Below are 26,077 nucleotides of genomic sequence, written 5' to 3'. Positions count from 1 at the left end.
AAAACTGAAAATACATTACATGTGAAAGACTCTTTTCATGTTTAACCAATTAATTCCCAAGAACAGTAAATGGATCACTTACAGTGAGAAAAATCTAATTTTGAGAATATTTTCACAAGAAAGATTTATTCAACAAAGGACCCATTTTAGTCTTATTATCAATTCTTGTTGAGGTCAATCAATATTTTAAAATGACTCAAGCAATTAGTTGGCTTGTTCTAAGCCACAAGTGACATTTCTCTATTTTTTTTTTCTTAAAATGACAGGTTTCTCTCAATAATAAATAATCTGCATTATTTTGAGGTAGAAGAAAAGGACCATGCTGACAACTCAACTACAATGATGATGACAGATTATGGCATGTCTCATGAATGTAACTCTGGTTGATTTTCTGAAACACCAAGCAAAAAGAATGTTAGTTAACTCGGGTAAAATTGCCATGATTTCTGCCAAAATGTTTCTGGCTTATGAATTTTACTCCTAAATTGGTATAAATGGCTACTCCATACACAGAAAGAAAGCATAGCTAAATTTTTTTACATTTTCTGAAAGAAATATTTGCTTAAAAGGGAAAGTTTGCAACTCCAGAAAGAAGGCAGAGCTAAATTCTTTCCGTTTATTGAAAGAAAATCAGAAGACATATGAATGAAGAATTGAAATATGTTGGAGAACAATATCTCACTTCACTCCTTCAGTATACATAAATTGATGAAAAGGAATGGAAGTGGTCTAGTTCTAAATTGGTGATATGAAGCACCATACAATCAATTTTCCAGAACAATAGAATTTATACATGCCAAAAATATAAAGAAATGGGTTTTGTGTACAATAAATTAGCATGGGCATTTATTCATTGCTAAGAGCCACAGGATTGTAGCAAGGGTTTAGCTTAGTTGGTTGAACAATGTGTACAAGTTATTCTAAACTGTTTGATATTACAGTTTGACTTCTCCATTTTAAAGGAAAAAGGAGTAAACAAGCACTTACTCCCTAATACAAGGTCAGTTTATCACACAAAGATTGATAAGCAGCACTGCAATGCTTGAACCTTTCCTCTGCTATAACCTATCAAGAATAACTAAAAGAATTAGTAAGCTCAACTCAACATGTAAGACAGAAATTCTTCAATAGGAAAAGAACAAAAAAGCAAGAATTACTTAGCTATTAGAGCCTGGCAATACCTTAGAAAAGCCTTGATGACGATCTGGATGCCACTTTAAAGCAGATATACGGTACCTGTTTTCATAAGGATGTTTAGAATCACATTGAAGAGAAAATGCAAAAGAACTCAGAAAACACATTAAAGAGAAAACAGAAAAGAACTCAGAAAACACATTAAAGAGAAAACAGAAAAGAACTCACGCATTTTTCACATCTTCAAGTTTCAGAGGGCCAGAATCACTCAATCCAAGGGCTAATCTATATGAAACTACATCTGAGTGTGAACAATCAGACTCTGCTTTGGTTGATTTGCCATATTCATTTTCACTTTGATGTCTCCACTTCTGAGATTTCCTGTTATTAGAAAAACCTCCTGACCTCTTCTGACGATTTTCCTCATTTATAAAGGACCAATAGAAAGATCCATTGCCACCGAAGGAAGAGCGAAAACCAGTCTCAACATCAAAATCATCTTTGCAAAATTCATGACCTCCTGAAAGACATCAAGTTTGTTTGAAACATGAATCCAGAACAAGCCCATTAATATCCAGAATCTTCTTTGCACTACAAATAAAAAAAGACACTGCAGCTTGTTTAAGAAAACTTGTGATGCAAGTTAAACCAAAACCGCTACATGATCTGTACTAGTTAAACCCACCAATCCTTCCCAACAGGGCATGAAAATTTTCTACACAAGATGCAATTAGAAAAATCCCCAGATGAAACCATCTAACAAATTCTAACCATTAGAGCCTTCAAATATAAATCCATAACAAACCCTACAATATCCAGAATCTTCTTTCAACAAAAAATAACAGAGAAAGTTTTCCAGACAAGACGCAGTAAGAAGATTTCGAGAAGAAATCGTTTAACAAACTCTAATCAAGAGAGCCAGTATTGCAAGGTAGTCATACTATTATAACATAACTATGTCAAGCATCCTTACTTCTGAACCGATGTTTTGATCTTTGTTTGCCATTCCAGTGCCTTCCAGAGTGTTTTCTGAACCAAGACGGGCCTTGACTGGGAGAAGGATCATCCTCATCAACATCTTCTTTCCCACTCTAAGACATGGAAAAAAAAGAAAGCACAAGCATTAGATGCAACATCTTACAAATAACTAAATCAGGATAGAGCGCATATAAGGGAACCATCTAAAACTAGGACCAAAAGAGTTCATATTAAAAAGAACTACAAAAATAATGATACTGTGGACTTCTCAACATCACCACACTAGGGGGCTTAGAGCAATACAAACTTTATCCAAAATTACCAACACTAGAAAATTATATGGATTCACTACAAAACATAGTGAACAAACAGTTAACAAATCATATAACTGAAAAGTAAGAACATTAGCCAGTAATAGGCAATCAAAGGTTATAGTCCAGATTGGACAAATGCAAATTCTGTTCACAGTGGAAATGTTGTCATCGCAAAGTTATAACATAAAACAAAGGACAGAACTTAGATGCATCTCTTTAGGTGTTTTTACTGTTTTAGTTTCACCTCAGAAACCAATTCTGACTTTAAATGAGGACCTCACTAGGACAGGTTACCAATATGACACTCAAATTTTAATCACATAACAACACCTAAGACATCTAACGAACTTTCCCTATGTTCCGTCTTTAAAATAAATCTGAGAAAAAACATTAGGAAGCCAAGGTGCTGTGATCAAGTTAAACTCTGGTATGATTTTTTCCAAGATTTTGTGGTTTCTGTAAATAAAGATACCTCGATAAATGGAATAAGGGAATGGCAATATGATAGCTAGTGTTGGAATTTGAAATGGAGAAGAACTTTGTTTGAGTGGGAAAAAAATCAACAAGAGATGGAAATAATCAATTTGAACAACGGGTATGTTTGGAGGAAACTTTCCCGCAAGCCCTTCAAGGAAAAAGAAGGAAAAAAGAAACCATCTTCTCCTCATGCTAAAATTACTCTATACATTAAAATTAGATTTTGGAGAAGTCAACAGGAAATAATTTCTACATGGTGAAGTCTCTCTTTAAACGTAGTTAATTGTGAAAAATATAGTAGCTACTTTTGTTTGAACCTTAACATATACCCAATAAAAATCATTTTTTCCGTGAATAGTGTTTCGATGAGAACTTTGAAAACCCACCAAAATGTATTGAGCAACACTAACCTGAAACATGAATTGCGCGTAAGCATTGACATCGCGGAGAAGTGTTTGTTTGGCACGAAGTCTTCCGAATCTTCTCGAGTGATCGTTGCATCTCTGCGAGCAAAAGGGCGTAAGAAAAAAAATTGTGAAGAACTTATGTTGAACTAGACAAGGTGCAGTTCATGGGACTGACGGATTCCCGAAAGGTGTGAGCTTTGCGTTGCAAGTGATGAGTGGAATGAAAGAGTCTGGTGAAGTTGGTCTTGTTCATTTTTCTCAGAATCTTGAAACTGTGAACAAAAAAAGGGAAAGGTAAAAACTCATTGATTCTTCCTAAGAGGGTGAATCATGCCCAAGAGTGTTTTTGTAATTTGTGTTTCAACACTAGATCTTAAAAGAGTAATATTTTAACAATTTTTTATTTACACTTTTTAAAATTAACTCGATTGTAACATAAACTTCATAAATGAATAAAGTTGAATAGATAAGAGATTAAAATTGAAACTAATAAATTGATTTTGTCAGAAGTTGGAGTGGAATATATGTGCAGATAAAAATGTGACAGCTAACCCTAGAGAGTAATGCAATGCTGTCATGAAGAACGAAGATGGAATGGAACAGACAAGGATGGTAGTGAGTGGGTGGGAACAACCTTTGTGTTTCAATCTCACAACTATTAACTCAGTGGTGAGTTGCCTTCTGCATAATTCTCCCACTTCCTCTCCCCAAAACTCATCAACCCTTCAAAATTGTGGAAACACATGAATAATTAAGGTAGTTAAATCACCATGACTTTACTCGTTCATTTATGAAGTATAATTACTAAATAAAATTAAATTTTTGAATTACTAATTTCAAAATTATATTGTATTCTAAAAACATAATTAATCTTTCTTCCAACTGAGGTATCGTGGGTTCTGAAATTTTTTTCTATCACCCTTGTTTTGTTTAAAAAAAGACTTAATGTTTAATTTGGTCCCAGGGTCGTTTGTTTAAAGTGGTCGTTTGTTTTAAAAAAATTAAAAATATCTTCATTTGTGTAAAAAAAGATTAGTTATTTTTACGTGTTAAAAATTTAACAGGGTAACTATTCTTTTGACCAAAACTAAATGAGTTGTCCACTTCTTGATTGCGTGGCATGTTGAGGTCAATTACGCTTTACCTCAATCAAAGTTTTAGAAAATCTTAACTTACATTTTCTTGAACAAACTCAACAGCGTGGGTTCTTCGTCGGGCAAGGAGACACCTTCCTCCTTTCTCTTCTCTGTTTATGGGTTGGCATCATTGGGAACTTTTCTTCTTTCATTCTTCTTGTTCTAGTTCTGTTCAGTATTAGGGTTCCGAATTGGGGTTTTATTTTTGAAATTCTGATCTCGCGACGATGGGTTTCCTTCATTTGGATTGTGTTTGTGTTTTGTTTTTCTCTGCAGGTTAGTGGCGCAATGGTTAGGGTTCTTCGTGATATTATAATTTAGGGATTTTAGGGTTTTCGTTTGGAATTGAGGGTTCTTATTTGAAAATTTCTTGTCTCTTGTTTCTCCTCTCCAGATTGTTAATGCTATTTGGGGGTTAGGGTTTTCGAATTGGGGTTTTGATTTTTGATTTCACGTTTTGGGATTATCTGAAATTGTATTATGATCTTGCATTTTTTAGGGTTCTAGAATCTTTCATCTTGTGGGTTTTTTTTGTTTTGTTTTTGAAATAAAGCTTTGATGGTTAATTGTTTCTAACCTAATTGTAATTTTCCATAACCTTAAATTTATTTTTCACGTTATAAACTTTTATTTTTAAAATTTGCATTTCAATTGACTTTAACGCACAGCTCAATCAATAAATTTTAAACTTTTTTTAAAAAGTATGACCACTTTAAACAAATGACATATTCAAGTAACCAAAATATGTATTAAGTCTTTCTTAAAAATATCTCAAAAGATTGAATAAAAAATAAATATTTAAACTGTATTTAATTTGAATTGTTAAATGATATGACACTATTGAGTAAAGTAGAAACCTCTCTTAAAAAATTAATAATATAATTATTTATATATAAAGACGTTAATGTAGCTAAAACATTAATTGGTTTAAACCCTTGGATGGATGGTCCTCGTATTTGTATGAGAATCTCAAGTAAGTTCTTATATTTTCAACTGTCTCAATTGGGTCCATATATTTGCAAAAGAGAGTTACTCTCTCCACCACCACATACTGCTTATTGCACCTCTCCATTTCTCTTTTATCCTTCAGTAATATTTAAACGATAATATTTAAACGAATGTGAATATGCTTTAGATTTTTAAACAGATGACAATGGATGGATATCGATATCCGTTGAAGGACAAACGGATGTCGATATCCGTCCATGGATGTTGACATCCGTTTAAGAATTGAGGGTCCACGAATGTTGACATCCGTCCAACCACATATAGTGATTGCACAAGAGAGAAGTATTACAGTGGTAGTTATGGGTGACTCAATTAACAACGTTTGGGTATTGGGTGAGGTCATTTAAGTGAGCATGCAAGAGTTGATTTGGCAACAAAAGATAGAGTTTTGTACGTAGACCAGAAGAAAGAAGAGAAGAAGTAGAGGAAGGATGGGTTGTTCTCGGGTTTGAGTGGTAGGAGGAAAAAAGAATGAAGGGTTTTCGGGTTGAGAGTTGAGAGTTGGGCGAACAATGAAGTGAATGACGGTTAGTTGGAAGATGATATAGGAGTGAGTTGAGTGTGGTGTATTCTTGGAATTTAGTAATAAGCCAAGGGAGGTCTTGCATGCAGAGGCTCTTTATTTGAATATATATTTTGGGTGTAGGTCCCACGACAGGGAATGCAGAGAAGATAGGAGTGTTGAGCAAGGTTGAGTGTGGGAATTGGAAGGTTAAAAAAGAGTTGGGGTTGTGGTGGTTGGAATGTTTTAAGTGAGTAGAGTGAAGTAGTTAAAAGAAAAAAAATAAAGATGAGATGATATGAAAGATTGGAGGAGAAGAGTGTTGATGGGTGTTGGGGCTTTGTTTCTGTGGTGAGAAAAGAAGATAATGGGGTACATGGAAAAGAGTGATGGTTGTTAGTGTGGAGCTAGCGGAAAGTATGGGAAGAAGTAGGAAACCTAGATGACTCTAGGGGTGAGTGATGAAAGGGAAGAGAGTATGGAGTAATGAAGAGTGTGTGTAGGTTTTATGAGAAAAGAGGAGAGTATGGTTAGAGTAGGGAAGAGAATGTTTGATGGTGTGATTAACATGCATGTATGTAGAAGTGAGGAAAGAAAAGCAAGAGGGAGAAGTGTGAGGATATGTGTCGTGAAATTAGAGAGAGAATGTGAGGATTGAGTGTTTTGGGTTGAAGAAAAGAAAAGAAAAAAATAAATAGAAGAGTTATTGTGTGGTGTGTGAGATGAAGTAAGTGAGAGAAGGAGAAGGGTGGTATTATTGAATGCTTCTACGTAAAAGTGAGAGTTAGTGTGTTTGGTGAGTGAAACAGTGGAGTGATGGGTTCCACAATGAGAGTGAAATTATGTTTATGCATGGTGGATAGATACATTCAACCTAAAAGTGAAGCCAAGAAAGACATATCTTCTATGATCAACGCTGCAGTGAATGATGAGCTCTTTTTCAGCATAGCAAACCACACCATGACAGTCGTTGAAGCTAATGCTGCATATGTTAATGGGGTGTTTACACCATGGACTTCCCAATTGTGCCTCCCTTCTGCAGAATGTGCAAGTGTAGGAGCATGGAAGTGTAAGGGTGCAGGGAAATTTAGAGTTTTAAAAAGGTAAATTAAATTAAATAGTAAAAGTTAAATTAATAAGGTTACTTTTGGAATAAAAATAATAATGGGAAGGTGTAGGGAGCACTTGGGGGAGGGACAATTCTCTTTTTGCAAAATATCTCAATTGGGTCCAAATATTTGAAAAATTAAACCAATTAAGCCATGTCAGTTAAATTTTCACAAACGACGTTAAAATGTGTTGAGGTGGATATTTTATTAAAAAAAATATGCTACCAATGATAACATGGAATTTAATAAATTAAAAAATATAGAAAAATTATGCAAACAGAAAAAAAAAGGGGATAAAATGGCCTGCACTCAAAAAAACCACAGAGAGCCAATTTGGAAAACCCTTTGAACCCCAAATCGCCACTGCCTCATCATCCTTGTTGTCATCTCCTTTGCAAAACCCTAGCCCCGGAAAGTCGTTGCGAAGACGCTATGCGCCGCAAAGCCAAATCGCGCCACCAAGAAATCCCAACTCGCGCTTCCATGACCAGAACCACAAAGCTTCGCACCTCCATCATCCTCACCAGCAACCTCAACTTGCAAAGACAACTAAAGAAGCACAGAAACCTAATCGCGTTTCTCCTTATTAGGGCACCATGCCTCCGCCATTAAGCACCACCGTGAGCAGCCCTTGGCTCTGCAAAACGCGAAACCATCACCACTTGCAAATCAAAGAAACAACTAGTGCCGTCAAAATGGGTTGAAACCCGTGAGCCAACCCGGCTCACCACGGGTTTGAGCCGGGTTGGGTTGGAAAAAAATGCAAAATTTTTTATGCGAGCCAATTTTGACCCGGCTCACACGGATTGAACCCTTGGTGGGTCGGGTTGGCTCACGGGTCCCATCTATTTTTTTTAATTAAATTAAATTAATTATTCAAATCCTATTTTTTTTATTGAAATCAAATTAATTATTCAAAATGCACAACATTTACTTAGCAATAGAGCCTTTTGCGCTGATGTCTTTCCAAAAGTTCCCTTCTGGAAATAAAACCCTAAGATTATAGTTTGGATAATATTATAGATGGAGATAAAGAAGAAGATGCTTCAAGAGAGCATAATACTGTGGATTTATCCATTCAGAACTACAATTTAATAGATGAATAATTCAGGAATATATCATTTGTTTTATCTTGTTTTTAGACCTATCTACAAGTATGACAATTTTATCTTGTGCTATATATTTTTGTTAACGGCTATATGTAGTTTCTTGGTCAAATGGTTGTGTATGTCTCATTAAACTGAATTAGCAAAATTTTATGCTTGATAGCTTAGAATATATATAACAATATATTTCTTTTGTTTCATTTTCTTTTATATCAATTGGTCCAATTATTACTGTTTCAATTTGATCGATCAAAGTAACATGTTATAAGAATCTGAGAAGAAGAGGGTGAAAACAAAGTTAATTAAGTGAGCCAATGAGCTAACCCGTTTAACCCACCAACCCGTGGTGGGTCGGGTCGGGTTCAAATTTTTTCGGCTCACTAATAAATAGGCCGAGTTGGGTTGTCTCACTAAGTGACCAACCCGTGGTGGGTCAGGTCAGGTCGGACCGGGTTATCCGTTTTGACAGCTCTAGAAACAACAAGAACCAGAAAACCCAGATTCACATTTGCCTCGCGATGTTCCTTCACCTTTGCCTAACCTTTGTGCCACCGCGAGCTTTTTCTCTACCTGCCTCGCAACCTCCATTAAAACCGCAGATCGCGCCTTCATCAACAACCATAGAACACATAAGAATCATGACCCAGACATAAGAGAGCTTTTTCACTCTCTTAGGGTTCGAGCAAAAAAGGGGGAAAATGGCTTGAACCGAGCTTCTCGTGTCTATAGTGCCTCTCAATGGCACTGCTTCTGGGTTCTGAATCATCCATTTTCACAATTAACTTTTTATAAGTAATTAAAAGAAAAAAAACCTAACCCATAAATTATTTCTCCTAATTTTTTTTCCTTCCAGAATATTTTAAGGAATCCAATTTACCTCTCTCAGTTACACGATACCATAAAATAATCTCTTTCTTATTTCCCAACTACCTCCTCTCTGCAACTTTTGAACAAAACCAGAAAGAGAAGAGGGAAGAAGTTCCTCCTTGCAACGCGAAACAACGCAAAAAAAGAGGGGAAAGAAGAAGAACAAACACCCTGCCGCGAGCCGCCACAAATGTCGCTTGCTCGCGCCATCGCGACCACTTTCCTTACGCGAGATAGAAATCAAAACCAAGGAGAAGAAGAGAACGACCAAGGATTGCCATGTCATAATCTCTTAAATTAAAAAAAAATCTACACAATAAAATATTTTGACATCAGCGTATTAATTATACAACACGTCAGCACCAATTAACGTCGTTTGTGACAACTTAACGGTTAAGGCAAAATTGATTCAATTTTACAAATATTATGACCCAATTGAGACAGTTGAAAATATGAGGACCCACTTGATATTTCCATACAAATACGAACATCCGAAGTTTAAACCAACATTAATTATAAAAAAGTAATAATTTAGAACAATAAAAATAAAATAGTTGAATATGAAAATGTCTAAACCTAAAAAGAAATTCTATTTTTAGCACAATTAAGATTAAGAAAAGTTTAACTATAAAAAGATCTCATATATTTAAATGATAATGTTTTATGAAAATGACATTTATACATACAAATAAAATATTGCAACAAATCCATAAAAATAAAGTGATTCATAAAATTTCAATAAATAAAATAATTTATTAAAATTTGTATCTGCTTAGATACTATACAATTCTTTTTAGTATTTTGAAATCTCAATGGCATAGTATCAGATGTCCTCCAAAGAAAATCCTAATAATCTTAATTAAATATATAAGATTTTCTTAATTTTTAAAAATATAAATTTAATAACCCAATAACATATATATATATATATATATATATATAAAAGATGATTGTGATTCCAACATCCCTACCACATTCTTTGTAATCAATTATTAGTTCAGTATCCAGCAGAGCTTGTGATCTTTTGCAGACCTGTCACCTTTAAAGAAAACCATTAATGTCTAAATAAAGTTCTTAAGGAAAGGGAATTTATCTATATTCTTTTCATTCTTTTCAATCATTCATCTGCTTCTAAAATATTTTCTGGAACTATATTCATTCTTTATATCGAATCTTTTAAAAACCTTTTTTTTACTTATTTCTTGGTATAAATTCTTAATTAAATTGTCAATTTAATTAATATTTATTCTAAAAACTAAGAAATTATTGTGCACAGTAAATTTAATTTATGTTAGTGTAGTAAAACTTAGTCATTGCATAATTCAGCCATTCTTTTAAATGCAATAAATGAAAAGAAAATGAAGATTGCTTTTAAAATGAACAGTAAAAGAAATCTCATAGAAATGAATGGTAGGGAAAAGTGAAAGAAAGAAAGGGAATAGCTCCCACTTCTTGGGAGAAAATAATTTAAGAGGAACCACTTTACTATTTTCAGACATAAAATGCCCTTTTATTAGAATAATGTCGTAATTTTTTGTACATTTTTTATGGTGTAAATGTAGAGAATTAAACTATAAAATTAAAAAAAATATATTTTTTCTTAAGGTAAAATTTAGCTCTAAAGAATAAAAACTAATTCAAAACTTTTCTTTTTTCTAGTTTATATTTAATGTTATTTTTTCCTGACCCAAATAAATGGTGAATGATTTAGATTAGGAGCTGGTTCGGAAAAATTAAAGTCAATAATGATTTCATGTATTTGATGTGAGAAGGTGCCAGCTATTTCCAACAATAAACGTGACGCGCGAGGGTGAGATGATCGGAAAGGAAACGGACGGTCAGGATCTTCCTAAATGACATTTGCGGTTCATTTGAGTCGCATTTCATTTGCCATAACTTTCCTTTTTTAAACCACACTACTGCGGATACCTCAGCCACACAAAAGCACGTTCCTTAAAAATAGAAAGTGCAACACAGAAGTCACGTACACGTAGCTTCCTTCATTTCGGAAATTCTAAGGTACTCATAACAACACATTCTCCACTTTCTTTTATCCTTATTTCAAACATTCCATCATCAATTCTTCGAAGGTGACAGTTAATCTCGTAACAATTTGCACTCCTTGTACACTAATTACCTTAATACTTTTTATGTGAGACTCTGATCATGTTCAAAATGCAGCATTTTTTGGGTGTGATGATCATGAATTGTTATGTTTTTACTGATCTTTATCATCATGTGACACGTATAATAACCCCAGATCTTGATTGTAGCTTAGGGAGACACATGAATCGTTTTTGTTTGTTTCATTGTTTTATGAGAGTTTTTGTAATGTTTGGTGCGTTTTGCAGTAATCAATAAAAGATGGCAGATGGTGAGGATATCCAACCTCTTGTTTGTGATAATGGAACTGGAATGGTCAAGGTATATATAAATGGATCAATTATTGTGTGTTCCTCTTTGATCTTTCTTATACACAAGGTTTGAATTGCGGTCACCGTTGCACTTTCGTCATGTTAATGCTGTCAGAAACTGCAGACCAAAAGTTTGTGCAATTGTTACGGCATCATATGAAAAATTGCAGATAGTGCAATTGAAATGTGGCTATAATGATAATGGAAACACTGAAATGGCCATTTCAGACCTTTTCTGAAAATCTGATTAATGGGTTTTGGTTGTTAATTATCTTCTCTTTTTGTGTTGATTTATGTTAAATTTTGCAGGCTGGGTTTGCTGGAGATGATGCTCCAAGGGCTGTGTTCCCTAGCATTGTGGGTCGTCCGCGTCACACTGGTGTGATGGTTGGAATGGGACAAAAGGATGCTTATGTTGGTGATGAGGCTCAATCCAAGAGAGGTATTTTGACTCTGAAATACCCAATTGAGCATGGCATAGTTAACAACTGGGACGATATGGAAAAGATCTGGCATCACACTTTCTACAATGAGCTACGTGTGGCCCCAGAAGAGCACCCTGTTCTCCTCACAGAAGCACCACTCAATCCCAAGGCCAACCGAGAGAAAATGACGCAGATTATGTTTGAGACCTTCAACACTCCAGCTATGTATGTTGCCATCCAGGCAGTGCTTTCCCTTTATGCTAGTGGTCGTACAACTGGTAAAGATTCTTCTGTATCTGATCCTCCTTTTCTTGGTTTCTGGTAATTGGGGACATGATGCATGGTATTTGAATGTTTGTGGTCGTCAAGCCACTTGTACTTTATTAGAATTACGTAATTATTTCAAATGAGTATAGTTTAAATGTTCATAATATATGAACTGTGTGCACTAATCAACTGAGTCTTATTATGTCATTTTTGAACAGTTTGTGGGAATCAATAATGTCATACATTTTATGCATTTCATTACTAGTGCAGGTTGACATGAATGTTAGTTGAGAATATGAGATCTGAAGGACTCTGTTGACATTGAAATAGTTTGAAAAAAATGGTTTTTAACTTTTTATGCTTTTTCACACAGGTATTGTTCTGGACTCTGGTGATGGTGTCAGCCACACAGTTCCAATCTATGAAGGGTATTCCCTGCCACATGCAATCCTGCGTTTGGATCTTGCAGGGCGTGATCTGACTGATGCCCTCATGAAAATCTTAACCGAGCGTGGCTACTCTTTCACCACTACTGCTGAGAGAGAAATTGTGAGAGATGTTAAGGAGAAGTTAGCCTACATTGCTCTTGACTATGAGCAAGAGCTAGAAACATCAAAAACAAGCTCAGCTGTTGAGAAGAGCTATGAGCTACCTGATGGACAGGTGATCACGATCGGTGCTGAAAGGTTCCGTTGCCCTGAAGTTCTCTTCCAGCCATCCATGATAGGGATGGAATCTTCTGGAATTCATGAAACCACATACAACTCCATCATGAAGTGTGATGTTGACATCAGGAAGGACCTCTATGGTAACATTGTGTTGAGTGGTGGTTCAACAATGTTCCCTGGCATTGCTGATAGGATGAGCAAGGAGATCACAGCATTGGCCCCAAGCAGCATGAAGATTAAGGTGGTGGCACCACCAGAGAGGAAGTACAGTGTCTGGATTGGAGGCTCCATTTTGGCCTCCCTCAGCACCTTCCAACAGGTACAGCACTTTGCTTCAATTACATGTGAATGAAATTTGTGGGGCATTATGATTCAGAAAATTCTATTCGGAAAATATGCAGAGGCCAATGTAATTAAGGGAAAAGAAAAACAGGAAGGAATAACCAACATAACTCAGTTAAAGGGAAAGGAAACTGGTTTAAACTAAAATGGATGTGAAACCAATGTACTGTGTATGCTAATGGAACAACTTTTTTTTATCTTCCTTGAAAGAAGAAGCTTTTCAAATTAACTTTTGTGAAAGCTCCTTTTGGTTTTTTCATGAAAAAAAAAAAATACTTTCATTCTCTGTATTCTTTTTATAATTGTGTTTGGTTCAACTTCTCCATTTTAAGAAAAGAACCAAAAGAAGTTGTAAACACAATCTTAGTACTGATCTTAACCTTTTTTCTGATAACAATTCCATGTATTCATGATATCTCTTTCTTTCTTGAGAACAGATGTGGATTGCAAAGGCAGAATATGATGAATCAGGCCCCTCAATCGTCCACAGGAAATGCTTCTAAGGATGCATAGAGTCCAGGAAATTTTAATATATAATCCATACACCTGAATTACCATAAACTGGTTGAGGAAGTTTCATTTTCTATTCTTTACCATTTTTTGACCATGTTTTTGTGTTTTCCTTTTTCGATATTTTGTGATAAGAGCATCAAAGCAAAGCATGATAATATATATATATAAGATTCTTTTTGTTTTTTTCTTCTTTTCATTGCCATTTTGTTGTAGAGGAGCTGTGTACTGTCATTGATTTGATTTGGTTGAATCAAATGGTCCTAAGTATTTTGATTAGAATAGTAGTATGTTATTGATTTATTGTTCTGTGAACGAGGGAGTCACTGTTGTTCACGGGCCAATCTTTCATCATAGTAATTGATATTTTTCCAACTTTGCATGTGATATCAGAATAAAAGCTATTGCAGTTTATTTACCATTATGTTAGTGTTAATTTCTTTCTGCAGTTGAAGAAATTTAAAAATGGATCATGTGAGCAACATGATTTTCCACCATCTCAGTCACACAATAAAGCTATACAGAATAATAGCAACTTGCCACGTATAAGAATTAGAGAAAGAAGATCACCAACCAAACAAGATAAGAGATTGTGATCTGAATTTGGTTGTAAGAGACAACAAAGTCTAAAAGCAAATTTGGTATTAGGAAAGATAAATTCGTGAAAAAGAAGCGTGATACGGTATATAGCAAAAGTAACTTGCTAGAAATAGGAAAAGCAGAACAAACAACCTCAAAAATGAATAATTACTTACTTACATTAACAAAAAAAATGAGACGTTTAGTCTAATAATCTATAAATCCATTGCAACTGAGTCTTGTGGGTATTAATGTATATATTTAATTGGAAAAAATACCAAGTGTTGAACTTTTGTTATACCACTTAATAATTTTATCAGTTACACATGTGTTGTTCAACTCTAATCAGATAGGAACAGTGTAGAATGTGAAATTAAACAACCTGCCATTAAATTGAAATATCTTACGAAAGGGGTCAATTTTATGAAGTTTCGTATAAATCAAAAACTAGTTATCACATCGTCTTACCATTTTATTTTAATGGAAAATATATTATTCAAAATATAAGTAAATATTCATTACTAAATAATATATATTACCAAATGAGTCTAAGTTAAATTGATCACTTGTGTATTCTATTTAAAATTATTTGTAAGTATTAAAGTTTAACAACTAATTTACTTTAATAGACAATGTTATTTAAAATATAAGTAAATGTTTAATATTAAGTATCCGATACATGACTTATTTTAATTGATTAACACTTTATTTTGCATGAATTTATTGGAATATATCTATCGAAAAGGTTTAAGAAAAGTTCTAAATTTAAGACTCACATTTTAAAAAATTCCAATTTAAAGACTCCAATTTTGTAAATGATATAAAAAATAAAAGTATGGTAATTCTTTGGATGTGATAGTTTCTTTTGAACATATTTTCTGATTAATTTGAAGTTTAGAACTCTGCCAAAATTACCATCTGTAATTTCAATGTGACCACAGCTTCCCAAACTTTAACTTAAAGTCTTAATCAAACAATAGATTTAGATTCATTTTTACTTATTAATGCTAGGAAAGGAAATTACTTAAATCTAATTTGTCAAAAAAGTAAATGTAAAAGCAAATGTAACTTACTCTAACTCAAACAATAAAACTACAGTTTGGAACTGGAACTGCATGATTCAAATCAATCCAAAGAGTGCAAAAAGCGAGTTATTAGCACTACTAAAAAATCACATCCAAATTTTGAAAAAAAAAAACATTTGATGCATTAACTTTCAATGTAAACATAAGATTAATTATAGAAAAATTGAATACGCACTTAAAACTACACTTTAGACTATAAACATCATTCGATCAAACAAGGTATGAGAGTATAAAAACAATCACACTGCAAAGTGTACCACCAGCAATCCAGAGAAGAAAAAAAAAAAGCATGAGAGAAGCATGGTTTCCCTAATTTATCACCAGCAAACATGTTTCCAATAGACAAAGTATAGTTTAAAACGTAGAAGTTAAGTGAGAATAAATATTGAAGATAAACAACAATTAGATGCTGCAAAAATGTCTAATGAAGTATTGAATTTCTTTTAGCTTCCTTTTTTGGACAATGTTATGATCATTCCAAACCCCGCAAATTTCTAAAATTTGATGGTCCAACTGTGTCAATAAACCCTTTGACGGACAACTCAGGAACTGTAACCTTCTTGCCACCCATTTCATGGTCAATGAAGACAACCACCACTGTGATATCATCATGGAAGAAACGTCTAATCCCCTTTCCAATCTTCTGGAGGTCTTTATATCTCATTTCCCTTTTCCTAGCTGCTTCATTCAAAGCTGCCATAAGAAGTCTTCTTGCAATCCCCTGGTGGTTTTCAAGAGAGTATGTTAGAGACAAAAAGTTAATGGTTTTTCATATAACAGGGAAGAGATGGTTGAAGGAAAAACCATCTTACTGTTCGTGGATTGTTATGAACAATCTCAGCAGCTTCCTGGTTTGTCAAGTGCTCCCAGAGTCCATCAGATGCAAAGATAACGAACTTATCATTAGGTCGTAAAACTCTTGAACATATGGATGGTTCTGCAGTTAGCACAGGGCGGCGGATAGGTTCAGGCAGATGGAACCGTGGGAAAGACGGATCGAACGAGAACTCCGGCCGCTTCAAATATGCATCTCCTATAGATCTGGATACCTGATCTCAATTGCGGGTGGACAAGAAAACTTAAGTTACAATGAGCAACCACAACCAACTGAGTAGGCATCTCTTTACATAAGCAAATGCAAGATTAGCAACTGAATCAGAATTTAATGTAGCAGCAAAAGGCCAAGAAGGCTTGTTGAAATAAGCTAAAAACAGATTATAGACACAGATCATAAATGTTTTCACAAGTTCTACCAAAACACTTGTCATAAAAGAACTATAAACAAGTTCTTGCAAAACATAATTCTGTGTAAACGAAGAAAAGGGTGTAAAACCAAATATAGAACCATATACACCTTAATAAGAAAACTGATTCCCATGAATGAAGCCACAACAGTCTATAAAAGAGAGGAAAAAACAGAACAACATCGGCAGCAAGCAACAACAACATAAACCATTAACAGAAATTTCTTCAGAACGAGATAAGAAAACCTGGATGATGCCTTTAATGCGCCATGTTCCTTGCTTCATAACTACAATCTGTGAATCTTCTGGATGCAAAGACCTGAGTTCTCGTCTAACCTCCTCCTTGCTTGCATTGTGCTCTTTGGTCAACTGTTCAGCGATGATCTTGTTTGATCTACCTACAGAACCAATCACAGCTCGAGAGTCTCCGAGATTCGCAATATATAGTGTTCCTTTCCAGATAACACCAACCAGGCAACAGGAACCCATTGCTGCTATCAATGGCTTTATTCCATAACTCCTTCGAACAAGAGTCAGAAACCCATCCTCAGTAGCAGAAACAGCATTCCTGATAATATCTTCGGTGATAGAACCATTTTCTTGAGCAACCCCTGCAATAAGATTCAGCATAAAACTTACACAACTTCCTGAACCAATGCAGTATCAAGCACACTCGCAAAATAAATAAGAACTGGAAAAAATTTTGCAGGTTAATAAAAATATATGCATCACTGTGAGACAGTAAAAGTATCTACATATTTTAACTAAATGAGTCTGAAACTATCAATTTATATGTGAAAAAAAAAGGAAGAGATGAGCGTATAAAAACTGAGAATATGGAATTTCATAAACCATATCAATCCAGAATTCGCAGGTAAATCAATAATTTGCATCCCGCCTTAATCATATCATACTACATTTTAAAAGTTTCCAACTTTTTGAAGAGAAACATCATGTTACCTATTCCTAGTACTCCAAATTACAAAAGTGAAAAAAATCATACTTGGTCCGGTGTGTGCCTTGATTGTATGAGTAACCTAATATTCATTACAAATTTTCCATCTTCTCCCTTACCACTCCCAACACAAAGCAAACCATAAATATAAAACTGTATTTAGTCAAAAGACAAAAAAAAAGTATATGATTGACTGATATAAAAGAGGAAAATTAACACTTACACAAAACCAAGTTAAAATTGAGGAAGAACTACATGATAAGTAAAAAGGTTCAAGCTTTTAAGAACAAAATTACTCCATCCTCTCTAGGATATCTACAATACATACACAACCAAATTCAATAATGATTTCCATCCAAAGAACACCACTCAAACCAAAAAAAAAAAAAAAAAAAAAAAAACCCACCTCCTATTCCTATCTATTCTTCTGAAAGCTATTTGAGTTTTCCTCAGTTTCTCGTAGCCGCAAAAAATTTACAAACCAACAACAGAACTGGCCAGCCAGAAACACATAAGCCAAACTAAAGGTCCATCCAAATAGCACCAAAAAGACCCAAAATCCGAAGCAACCAAAAAGGTCCAAAATATCAACATTGATCAACTCTCCCCCAAATCAACGACACATGACCCCAAAACCAACTCATAACCTTATTTTTTTAATTCCAAAATAAAAGAATATCCTCTATACTAACCCATCCAGCAAGAGTGACAATCAACTACTAAACGCTACAAAACTCTCCAATCGACCATTAAATCTCTTGATCTCAACATCACTCATCAAACTAGAATTACCTCACATCAATTAATCTATTTCCTCAATTTTTACGGAAAACTGTGTTTTCAGTCTCCATATTTTTTATTCAACAAAGTTCAAGGTCTTTACTTTCAATTTGATAAATTTGACTTCGAAAAAATGCAAATTTACACCTCCGAAGTCTAAAACCCATAAAGAAATTTAGAAGGGTACTGAATCTACGTAATTTCTTAGAGTTTAAAATCTAAATTGATCGATATGAAATATGGAAACTTCACCGGAGTGAATTGAAATTAGAGACCCTAAAACAGTTTCTTTTGGTCACTGTTACTACTGTTGTTGATGAATTGAGAAAGATGGAAAAGAAGACTGACTCATGAGATTAAGGAATAGGTGATCGTTGATGAAGCGCGAGGCTTCGGCTCCGCCGTGTCCGTCATAGACGCCAACGAAGACGGCGTCCGCGCCGGTCTCCACCTGGCTTTGATCCTCGATCACTTCGTTAGCCTGCACGACGGCGAAGGAGAACTCGCCGCAGGAGTGCTTCTCGAGATCGCGGTGCCACACGAGCACGTCGCTGGCGGCGGCGGCGTCGTCGAAGTCATCCTTGCTCATACGCGCATATCGCCTCACCGGTCTCAAGCATGCCGACACTATCCTTGCCAGCCACGAAAACATCCCACATTTCCCTCTCTCACGGATCCCCAGAATAAGAAGACGAAGAACCCAGAGAGAGAGAGAGGGGTGTAAAAATTGAACAATGAGATGCACCCAGATGGGGCAGAAGGTGATTCTCGAGGTTTTCGATTATCGGATGCGGAAAAGATAGGAACTTGGGAAGTAGGAATAGGTGAGCAGCGAAAATAAGGAAGAGTCAGAAGCTTGGGTGCGAATTATGGAGTGAAGAGAATCTTTTTAGTATTGTTGGATTTGGAGAAAGGGTGTTGAACAGAGAAAACTTGAAATGGGAGAGGATCTGGTAATTTGAGAGCAGAGAAAAGAAGAGAAAGGACAGAAGGAGAGAGTTGTTTGTGTCAGAAGTTGTGAAGAAGAATGGTTAAATACATGGTGTTGGCGGGTTGCACATAATGAATGGTGTTTTGTTTGCTTGTGTTGTAGAGAGAGAAAGAGAAAGAAAGAGGGTTGATTTGAGATAGCAGGATTGTGGGGTAAGTGAAAGTGGGGTAATTGTTATTGATAGAAGGGAGAAAAGAAGGGAACTTTGTCTGAGAAAGAGTGAAGAAGAAGAAAGGGTTGAAGAGGGAGCTTGTGTGAGGGAAGTTGAATTATGTCTCTGTTTATGTTTGACTTTGATTTGAGATGATGAAGATGGAGAAGAAGTGATGAAGAAGAAGACGAGGAAGAAATGGTGTATCAGCTTTCCTTTTGTTGAATTTGTTGTAGAAATTGAAAATGTTTTATATTTTTATTGTTTCTTTCTTTTCACATTAACAGGTTCTATACGGCAGACAGTAGACACGAGTAGGTAGGAGGGAAAAGAAATATAATAAATCAAATAGATAATATGATCAAAGAAAAAGAAACATAAAAAGGTATAAAATAAGATCTAGATTGTAGAGTGTGGACAAATGAGAGGTAAAATATAAAATGATTTAAATGTCTATCAATATTTGGTCAAATAAACCTATGAAAATACATTACCATGAATTCATGTGCTTACTTCAGTAGGGAAGGATCCAAAGTCTTGTCATATATGCAAAGGATTTAACTTATTTATTTATTTTCTCCTAAAAGCTTATTTATTCTTTCTTTCACATTTAGTATGTCATCGAGTTTAATTTTAATTCTTGCATATTAAAAAAAGTAATTTTGATCTAGACATTTTTAAAGAAGAAATGTGTTTTGGATATTTTTAAAATTTTCAAAGTTCGGTTTTAATTTCTTTAATAAAATTCTTATTCTGTTCTTCTTCTTTTTTTATATTGAAACATGTCATTTTTAATCTCTCAAATATTATCTAAGTCTGTAAAGAACTGTCTAAATTAATTGGATTAAATATATTTTTAGTTTTTAAAAATTAATATTAAATTAAAATTTGTTTTTGTTTCAATTTTTTATTTAGTTTAATTTAAATTTTTTTTAAAAATATATAGTCATTAAATGTTTTTATGTGAACTTAAGTTGATATTTATATTATTTATATAAGTTAATATGTTATAATATAAATTTTAATTTAAAATTTTGTTTTAAATATTTATTTATTTTAAAATTTTAATTTTAAAATAAAATTAACCTCAAGATTATATTTATTTATTTTAAAATTTTAAAATCTAAATATATCAAAATTTAAATCATAAACAAATTTCAAATTCAAATTCAAATTTAAATACTACAAATATATTTAATTCACATTAATTTTTGTTCACATATTAAACTATAATCATTTTACATTCCAAAATTAAGTGAACAATTTTTTTTTTCACAAAATACTTTAAAAAGGGTCAACACAATTTCGTACTAACTCTACAAAAGTTATTCTTTACTTCAACCTTCTCTCCTTGAAAATCGAATAGCTAAGACTATACCTATGACAATCATCAAGTTTTATGAAAATAAACTAAATAATTAAGATAAAAATAATTCTTTTAGAATTACCTCACAAATTTAAATCTTATGTTGAAAATTAGATTTCTTTCATAATCCCTCTTCTCAAGGAAAGAAACCTATTGCAATGAAAAAAAGTACAAAACCCACTGAAACTACTCCATTCAGAATGTATAAGTACAAATTACTTAACATTTTATTAATTTAATATCGAAATATTTCAAAAGAAATACCAACTATACAATTGACATTAACTTCATATTTTTAAGAAACTAAGGTGATTCCATTTTGTTTTTTTAAAAGAAAAAGGTTAGTGAAATACATTTTGTAGTTTCATAAATGGAAAAACTTAAAATATACATAGGATTTAGAAAAGCAAACTAAAGACAGAATTCTAAATAATAGTGGTAGCAAATTCTCCTTGAACTATTACATTATTTAAGAAATAATGCATTACTCGTATATTTAACAAATTAGTTTGAATAAATGCGTGTGGACAGTGACAAGCTTTCAAGAAGATCAAGCTTCAAGTGGGTCTATGGTGGATTGAGATGATTAGAATTTGTTGTGAAGTGAAGAAAAGTTGGGTATGCTTTAAAATTTTGGTGATATTATTTGTTGAAGGAAAATAGAATTGAAAATGTGAGTGGCATGTTTGTAAAGACAGAAAGATTTTCGGAATTTTGTATGTTGCTATGTTTTTGTTGGGTAGTCAAATGAGTAGGGCGAAAGGGTTTGGGTCATTAAATTTAGGAGTGGAATGATTGCATAAATAATTAGAAGTGATAGTGTGAGGTTGGAGGAAGATTGGCCACAAGTTTGTGGTATTGAGAAAAGGAAATGAAAAAGGTGTAATGGAGTAGTTGTGGGTTATAAATTATGCAACATGTTTGGATGGAAAAGTGAGATAGAATCATGTGGCATGTGAAGTTACTCATACAGTTGCATTAAAGCTTTGTGGTTGCTACCTAGGAAGCAATTTTCTCTCTTTCTCTTTCTTTTTCATTCTCACATGCTTGTCACTTCCATTTTCTTCAATCTTTTCAACTTTTTCAACCAAACCTATCTTCTATCCAAGAACCCTAACCTACCAAATACGCAAAAACTAAATTCACATTTTTATTTTACGCCATTTTCTACTTTCTTATGTTAAACTTCTAACACTTTCTTCTCACCTTAACACTCTCTTCCTATCAAACCATTTATCAAATATGTTTATTTGATACAATCAATTGTAAAGTTCATTTGTGTTTCATACCACGATTTCAAAGGAATTTCAAACGATTTAATTACTCACAAACTTTATATTTAAATATATCTATTTTTATCTTTAAATCTTTTCAAAATACATTACAAATTCATCCAAATTTATTCATACGTTTTATCTTATCTGTTTTTATCTCTAAATCTTTTAAAAAATACATTACAAATTCATCCAAATTTGTTCATACGTTTTATCTCAAATAATTTATTAAATATACACATACTAAAGAATAAAAATAGATGAAATAAAAAAGAAAGAGAGATGTGTGGAAGTTTGTTTATTTGAAAGAAATAGATGGAACAAAATAATGAAAATGAATATTTTTTAATTAAAAAATATATAGTATCTTATTATTATTATTATTATTATTATTATTATAAAAATAAAATTGTAAAAACAACAACCATAATTCGTTATGTTTGTTGATTTTGAAACAATTTCTTTTAAAAGTCTTTACAACATAATTGCACGTTATTATTATTATTATTGAAATTATGTGATTTCATACAACTTTCACATTTTTAAGATGATGTTTTTCAATAAATCGTGTGTATGTATGTGTATAATCATAATATGTTTGAAATTATTAAAGTTTTTCATCACTATCTTTGCTTTTAAATATTGAAATTAAGGCTTTGTACAGGAAAGTCTTCACCCCTGAATGGTGAGGGAAATTGCCTCCAATTTTGGGTGTTGTTTTTGCATAGTAATAAATTGGTTGACTTTGTTTCACTGAGCGGATTTTTTTTTTCGTACCATTGAAAGTCAAGCCCTTTATTTTTATTTTGAGAATTTATAAAGTACTTTTCTAAAGGTGCATGCATGAGTTTGTACAAGTACTATGTTTTAAGGAAGTTTTATAGAATACTATTGAACAAATTCCATAGAAATTGATATTTTAAAGAAAATTAATGCCTTGTAATGAAATTTGTGTTGAGGATCATGCTGTAATCAAATTTGAGTATAAAGAGTTGTTTATTTATTTATATGTTGTGTCCAAGAATTTGAGACACACCATGGTCAAGACAGACATGATTAAGATTTTACCAATGTAGATTAATAGTTTGATAAAGAAATACCGTCAAATATTTTTATGTTTGTAAATAATGACAAAGATTTCATTCATATTATTAATTATATGTTTATGACAATGTCCTTTAAAGAAATATTTGTCCAATTCTTTTAGGTCACGACAAAAATTTGATTCATATATTATTAATTATATAAGAGAACGTGTTTGTTTTGAACACTTATTTGAGACACTCATAGTTTATGAGTTATGGTTAGCAAATTATATTAGTTTAGATTTTAAAATTGTTGATGAGACTATGATGATGATGTTAAATAACAATATATATAAGAATTGTGTTACTTATTATATCATTAGAAAATTAAAGTATTTAGAAATTTTATCTATGTTTTGGGTGTTTATTTTTTATTCTTGTAAATTGTGAACATTATTTTATTAAATATCAAAATTTTGTTAGAACGAGGATAATAGATAAATAACTTTAAAAAAACTTTAAAAGATTTTATTCGGGGTGTTATCTAACATCCCAAAAATACATTGTAAAACTATATAATAGACTAATCACATTAAATAATAATACAGATCAGTCTTACACTAAAGTAGAACGTACGGTTATGGCCGAACGGCCTTACAAAGAAGGATAAGAAATTTAAAACTGTACAGGGGTGCAATTCTGACCGAACGGTTTACAAAAGAATTATACCGAACGGTCCTGCAAAAGAAAAGGGAAAAGGTGATCGAACGATCACCTTACTATCATACTACTATTGACCGAACGGTTCTACTGTTCAGTCTTAACTTCTACTTCTATTAAGTTATCCTCCTCCAGCGCCTCTTCTAGCAGCTCGTCTCCTTCTGCTCACATCCACACGGATGATCATTGCAACAGAAAGACAACCGAACGTACAAAACAGACAGGACAAAAAACATAGGGTAAGCTTATATAATTTAATTCAAGTATAAACATATATTCCACACAATCAACCAAACAAGATAAGTTCATCATTCGTTCATACAAAGCCTAATACTAGACCGACTGTCCGGACTGTATGAAATCTGTGTAGCTACGACGTTCGTGCACCCCGGTGATGTAGTAACTGGGATACCTTCAACAGTTGCCACCCGAGGTTATTCCTTTCTGTCCAAATTAACCATAAGGACTAAGACCTCCTGTCGTTCCCACACATGACTTACCCTCCTCTATGTGAGGACGAGTAATCACGAAACATCAGGATGAACCGCCAGCTTAGCATGCCCACATTCATACTTTACCAATTCCAATATACATTCATGAGTCATTCCTCCCCGGAATGCTCGTCCATAATCCAAAACATTTCATCCATATCATATTCTCTTCATCTTTCATTATTTATCATATCAATTAAACCATTCGTACAAAGATCACTAAGGGCACCAAATACCGAACGTTCAACCCTAACTAAGAACGAGACCGAACACTTGGAGCGGGACCGAGAGGGCTCCAGTTCCAGAACAGATTAAGACCGAGAGGGTTACTATCGGGTTGAGAAAGAAACCGAGTACATTCATATATCACAAGAACTACTAGAACGAACGTTACTTACAAAGTGAGCCAATTAAATGAATTGACTCTTGAGAGTTCAAACCGAACACCGAAAAGACCATGCCAAGTACTAAAAGTCTAGGCCGGGGACCAATGGATACAGATACTTCAGGACATTCAAAGAATAATACTTAGAGGAATTCACATGAAGAAACCAAACGCTTATAAATACTTAGCTTATTTGAGTTTAGCATCAAGAAAATTGAATGTCAGTCAATGACCAAGCACGGTAGAGAGAGAACTCTATTAAATTTGGACGAACACTATTTTCATCAAGATAGATTATAAGAAAGAGAATGAGCGATTGGTGTAAGACCGAGCACTACTCAGTACGAGCGCTTGGTGTAAGACCGAGCACTACTAAACTTATAATAGAAGGCTTGATAAATATAATAATATACCATTTGAAGTAGTGTTTAAGAGCAAACGAAAATAAACAAATACATATATATATATATATATATATATATATATATATATATATATATATATATATATATATATACTTAAGTTTATAACCGAATACCAAGAAACAACCATGCTTGGCCGAACGCTCATGCACAGTATTTCGAAACGAAGGCGCTCGTCCTCAACTAGGATTCTTCCCAAATGAAAGAATCCAATTCCAACCAAGTTTACTAGAAAAACCGAACGGTTAAGGACCGTTCAGTGACGAACGTACACTTTCATAGGGGAGTTTCATACTTAGAAATCATTTATCTCAATTCAATTTCTCAACATTTATCTACATAAGGTCATACATCCATATCATAGAAATTTCATATATTTCATACATCAGAACATAGCACAATCATATTTCACTTTAAATCATCAAATCAACGAACGTTCATGCAATACAACAGCATACAAAATTAAATTAGATAAGCTTCCCTTACCTTTGAGCGTGACCGAACGTTCCTAGAGGCAGAAGTAAGGTCCGCCCTACTACAAGTCCTTCTACCCTCAATGCTCAACAATTCTCCAAAACTAAACCAAACAGAAGACCAAAAATGGCTCAGAACGAGATGAACTCATGCAACCAGAATGTTGGTTTACATGTGCCAGAAAATGAATGGTTAAAGGAGAAGAAGAACTTACTAGTTCAGAACCCGAAATCGATCGATTCAAACTGAAGCTCTTAACACCGGAAGTGCTTCTACGGTGTCTGAACAGAGATCAGAGAAGAGAAAAGGTGAGATTTCGTAGAGAGAAGATGAAGGAGATGTAGTGAGAAGGAGGAGAAAATGAGATTTTTCAGAATCTGGGAAGAAGGGTGCATGCAGAGAGTGTGACGTGAATTTCTGAAAAATCAAGTTTTGCTTCCCACGTCAAAACGAGCGTCCGCTCATCTGCCG

At 33.6% G+C, this 26,077-nt stretch overlaps 3 protein-coding genes across 7 annotated transcripts; 1 reads left to right on the top strand and 2 right to left on the bottom strand.

The window, feature by feature from the left end:
• Positions 1-372: 372 nt before the first annotated feature.
• LOC108325562 (uncharacterized) lies at positions 373-4,021 on the bottom strand. 3 transcript variants are annotated; one of them, XM_017558655.2, is made up of 8 exons: positions 3,863-3,920; positions 3,486-3,582; positions 3,314-3,406; positions 2,108-2,225; positions 1,363-1,654; positions 1,182-1,236; positions 988-1,065; positions 373-391 (listed from the first exon to the last, which is right to left on the bottom strand). In XM_017558655.2, exons 1-7 carry the CDS (start codon positions 3,886-3,888, stop codon positions 991-993), a joined length of 756 nt encoding a protein of 251 aa, XP_017414144.1. In that variant the 5' UTR covers positions 3,889-3,920; the 3' UTR covers positions 373-391; positions 988-990. The 3 variants fall into 3 exon arrangements, with proteins under 3 accessions (XP_017414144.1, XP_017414145.1, XP_017414143.1); XM_017558656.2 differs by lacking the exons at positions 373-391; positions 3,863-3,920 and adding an exon at positions 3,945-4,021 and having other exon boundaries at positions 595-1,065; XM_017558654.2 differs by lacking the exon at positions 373-391 and having other exon boundaries at positions 595-1,065.
• Positions 4,022-10,909: 6,888 nt separating this feature from the next.
• Positions 10,910-13,946, top strand: LOC108326082 (actin). Of its 3 annotated transcripts, none has more exons than XM_017559350.2 (5): positions 10,910-11,057; positions 11,390-11,462; positions 11,762-12,155; positions 12,518-13,131; positions 13,592-13,946. In XM_017559350.2, the coding sequence occupies exons 2-5, from the start codon at positions 11,403-11,405 to the stop codon at positions 13,655-13,657; spliced, it is 1,134 nt and encodes a 377-aa protein (XP_017414839.1). In that variant the 5' UTR covers positions 10,910-11,057; positions 11,390-11,402; the 3' UTR covers positions 13,658-13,946. The 3 variants fall into 3 exon arrangements, with proteins under 3 accessions (XP_017414839.1, XP_017414840.1, XP_017414841.1); XM_017559351.2 differs by lacking the exon at positions 10,910-11,057 and adding an exon at positions 11,062-11,128; XM_017559352.2 differs by lacking the exon at positions 10,910-11,057 and adding an exon at positions 11,168-11,190.
• Positions 13,947-15,618: 1,672 nt separating this feature from the next.
• LOC108326465 (probable protein phosphatase 2C 43) lies at positions 15,619-19,681 on the bottom strand. Its single transcript, XM_017559988.2, has 4 exons — positions 18,656-19,681; positions 16,819-17,183; positions 16,141-16,377; positions 15,619-16,049 (listed from the first exon to the last, which is right to left on the bottom strand). The coding sequence occupies exons 1-4, from the start codon at positions 18,957-18,959 to the stop codon at positions 15,801-15,803; spliced, it is 1,155 nt and encodes a 384-aa protein (XP_017415477.1). The 5' UTR covers positions 18,960-19,681; the 3' UTR covers positions 15,619-15,800.
• Positions 19,682-26,077: the final 6,396 nt, after the last annotated feature.

Source organism: Vigna angularis, chromosome 3 (assembly GCF_016808095.1).
Source record: "Vigna angularis cultivar LongXiaoDou No.4 chromosome 3, ASM1680809v1, whole genome shotgun sequence".
Classification (NCBI taxonomy): Eukaryota; Viridiplantae; Streptophyta; class Magnoliopsida; order Fabales; family Fabaceae; genus Vigna; species Vigna angularis.
The sequence above is the reverse complement of the archived record's forward strand: the minus strand, read 5'-3'. Positions and strand labels throughout refer to the sequence as shown.